Genomic DNA, 4,250 nt, shown 5'->3' with positions numbered 1-4,250 from the left:
CGATTTGAAACATAAACATGGAAAGATTATAGACTCCATCAGTAAAACATATCAATAAGAATCCAAAACTGAAGCGAGAACGTTTTCAACAACAACAAAAATGTCCTTTTTAAAAATGGTAAAGAAGCTGCAAACTTTCAGAATCATTTTATAATGGGAAGGGAAAAAATTAAAAAATATATATATATTTCAGTAAGGAAAAAAAGTAGCGCATATTTAAGATTTGTAGCGTTCGAAAAATAATAAGTAGCCCAAAAAGTAGCAAGTAGCGAAAATTCAATTTTCAGTAGCGGGAACTTTTAAAAGTAGCCCAATCCGCTACTTGTAGCCCAATCTGGCAACACTGTCTCGGTGGTGGGGACATAGGTGGCACCACAGGGTATTGGTTTGTTACATCATTAAAAAAAAATTTAGTTGCATTATTGAGAACAACACGTCAGTAATGTCAACATTTGTCATTATTAACAACACTTCAACTCACAAAAAAGTTGTTTGTATGCATAATGCTTAACTATTTCCATTATGGAATTTAATTAAAAAAACTATAAATGCAATAAAAATATCCTACAAGCTAAATTCATATTTAGTAATTAAGATGTTGCTAAATTTAAATAGAATAAGTAGGAAATTTATCATATTTATTCATTTCTTGCTAAAAAGTTGAAAAGGAAAAACAGTTCTGAGATAACACCAAAACATGTCAGGTCAATGCAAAAAAGTATTCATATTTCTGATTTATTTAAGACAATGCTCTTCACGGTAATATATCAAATTTAAATTTCAACTAACAGTTTCAAATTAAAATTAACTTAGAAAGCGCTTTGCTTAAAATTATTATGAAATTTTGCAGAGAGAATTTGTCTTAATATTTAATTTCTATGGTTCAGCAAATTTCTGAAAACTCCTAAATATATATCAATTTTAATATTTTAGCGAAATAAAAATATTATTCAACCACTGCAAATAAACAATTTAAATAGATAAATAAAAGGGCAGATCGACAAATTTCTATACTCTTATATTCTGATGAAAATCATGAAAAAATTCCATATGAATTAACTTCTGCTTTAGTTCATTAGAACAAAAAAAAAATATTTTTCAAAAACCTCAAATGTTGGAGGGTATGAAAATGCATTGAATCATTGATGAGGAATGACATTTCAGTACAGAACCCTATTTATGATGATCATTATTAGAAAAGTAATTAAATTCAAAACCAGAATGATATAAATAATTTATTAAAATGTAACAAACATTTATAAATTTCCTCCATATATTCTATACAAAAATAAAACCATTGCAGTAAAATTTGCAGTTCTATAATTCAAAGTGAACTGGTTAGTTTACTACTTTCAATGCATTTTTTTAAAGCTTCACAAGTTTTTTTAATATTCTCTTCATTACAATTGTAACCCATCAAGCCGATGCGCCATACTTTTCCAGCAGTAGTTCCTAAGCCACCAGCTATACAAATTCCATACCTGCGTTTAGAAAGAAAAAAAAATCATGTGGAAGCAAAGCTACGTTATAATAAAACAGGATATTTACTACTTTCATTTGAAATAGATTGTAAAATAGATATACAAACATTTTAAATGATATGATACGATATTTTTTGTCATTACCATCACAGAGTCAGATACAGATTCCATCTCAATAAAATGCCAGAGAGTGCTAATGTATTTTTTTCAAGAATGGGATTTAACTTTTAACTGATATCTACCACTTCTTAAAATGAAAACAATAAAAAAGATATTTAAATTGACATGATTTTGAAAATGAATGTCTCAGTTGCAGTTAAATATTGTAAATATAATTAAAATGCTAAAATAAAAATATTTTCTATATATGCCATTATCTTCAACCTTTATCAATTCATTGCTATAGAGACACTAAACTTCTAAAACATTTTTATAAGCTGCTTTAACCTATATATAAGATGTTATGCAAAGATCATCTTTTAACATATGTTTTTAGAATCTGAATACTCGATATACAGAATCAAGTTGAGAAATAAAAATTGGAAAGCACAATTTTTTTAATGAAATTTCCATCTTCAAAAAATAATGAATCAGAAGATTTCTACTACTCCACTAAGAAGACTTGATAAACATACAGACATTATCTATTAAAACTACAAACAATAGCCTTTTACATAAAACAACTTATTTGCAAATAAGTTTTTCTTATTATTTGCAATCATTTTTGTTTAATTCAATAATGACCAAAAATTTAAAATTATCTTTACTTTTAGACTAATTTTAAATGAAAAAATTAAAAATTTTAACGGAATTAGTAATATAGTTCTTGAGAAATTAAAACCTAAAAATAACCTATGAGTTTTTAAAAGGTTTTACTAACCATAATCTATAAAACCAATTTTGTTTCAGACCAAGTTTGGTTTCAGTCATTTATAATGAGATAGATTATATTAAATTTGTACTTCAATTCAAACTATCTAGTTTGAAGAACAAAATTCTTAGTTTCCTAAAGCCCTGGATACAAGGATTAAATAGCGACACGCCACCATCTTAGTGACTACAACTCTGTTGTAACCGCAACTCTCAATGTAGAAATACGGAGTTTCTATTCTTAAACGCCACTTTTTAGTGATAGATGATTCGGTGTAAACAAACAAAATAATGAGCAATTTAAAATATAACGAAACAATTATTATTTTAGTATTTTCTTAATATAAAATTTTATCATACTTAGTATTGTTTGGAGTCCATTTATCTGTCAATTCTATGCAGCCATACTTTCCGGCAATCTGTATTGCGATCTTCAATGGGTAAGGGATATGATTTAAAGCCTAATTTTGACTTAGATCATCCAAATGCACAACAACCAATCATTATTAATTTAGAAGTATGAAACAAAGTAAAAAGAAAAGCAATAATGATACTTCACTCTTCAAACTAGCCAACTAAATGGTGACAGTTTACCCATGTGATCAGCGACAACTAATTGAAAGTGGCACAAAGGTCGCAAGGAAAAGAGTGATGCTACTTAATTAAACAATCTAGGGCTTTACAGTTCCCAAGAAATGAAAATTTTAAAATGCTACTTTTTTAAAGTTCTGTTCTAAATTTATTTGACTGATTCTGTTCAAATTTAGTTATTTAAAATAGCATTGCTTAAAACAAAGTAAAAATTAGAAAACTTAAGGTTAAGTTTTTTTTTTCCTATCATCATAAACCTAAATAAAAAACCTATTTCAACACAATAATTATTATTATTAAACTATGAATTAATATTTTTAAGCCATAAATTATCCTTTTATGTTTATTATTCTTTACATACCAATAGTTTTTTTTTTATTGGATCAAAGTTTTGATTAAATAACCTCTTCTTCAGCCATTCAAATTTAATCAAACAAATTTAACTACTGCAGTTCTAAGATTTAGAAAACTTGTATTTTAATAGTCCTTCATCTTCAAATTGACAAAATTCAACTATATTGCATTTGATGATCATATATTATTTTTATGAACTTGATTATATAAAATAGCACATTAATAGAATATATTTACGAAGCCTTGTCTTTATATTAAGTTTCATTTGTTAGTGCTAGAAACTGTTAGTCTATTACGCTTGAATGTAAATTTAAATATGAATTTTTTTAATAATACATTATTAAATTTTTAAAAAAAGACATTTTAAGAAATTTAATAAATAGATTCTCATTAGATCATTAGGGGAGAGTCGGGTAGCCCCGCTCACTTAAGGATAATTGCTTATATTTCTGTATAATACTGAGTAATAATCAACATTTTTGTATGTTTCTATTGTTTTATCATCTAATTAAATAATGCAAAAAGAATAAACCAAAAAAAGAATAGTTAAACTTGAAAAAATAGAAATTTAAAAAAGCATGTTTTTCAGCTCTTTTCAAAATGTGTCGGGTAGCCCCGCCCAGTTACAAAAATTGTGTTTTTTGGCAATTTTTTCAGGTGTAAATGAGAATGACCAATGTATTGACAATAGATAAACCTCATTTATCATTTTTATCACAAAATTATTTTATTTATTACATATTTATATACTTTTAGTGAATTCTATCATTCAATAAAAACAAATGTCATACTTTTTATCATTATTAATGTATATTAATATATTATAATATTAATATATATTTATATTAAATATTTAACGAAAATAATTTAATTTAAGTAACAATAATTAATAACAATAGTTGTTTTTCAATATAAACTTATTTGGTTGATCTCTTCTTATAAACTTAATATAAA

At 25.7% G+C, this 4,250-nt stretch overlaps 1 protein-coding gene across 1 annotated transcript in view; it reads right to left on the bottom strand.

Moving 5' to 3' along the window:
* Window positions 1-1,220: 1,220 nt before the first annotated feature.
* LOC107440039 (alanine--glyoxylate aminotransferase) overlaps window positions 1,221-4,250 on the bottom strand; it is a 22,925-nt gene continuing 19,895 nt past the window's right edge. Inside the window, exon 3 of the mRNA XM_016052820.4 lies at window positions 1,221-1,481. Coding sequence (XP_015908306.3) covers window positions 1,325-1,481 — 157 coding nt within the window. The 3' untranslated portion in view covers window positions 1,221-1,324. The remainder of the gene's footprint in view (window positions 1,482-4,250) is intronic.

This window comes from Parasteatoda tepidariorum, chromosome X2, assembly GCF_043381705.1.
Source record: "Parasteatoda tepidariorum isolate YZ-2023 chromosome X2, CAS_Ptep_4.0, whole genome shotgun sequence".
NCBI classification, from domain to species: Eukaryota; Metazoa; Arthropoda; class Arachnida; order Araneae; family Theridiidae; genus Parasteatoda; species Parasteatoda tepidariorum.
This window is presented reverse-complemented; position numbering and strand designations above follow the sequence as displayed.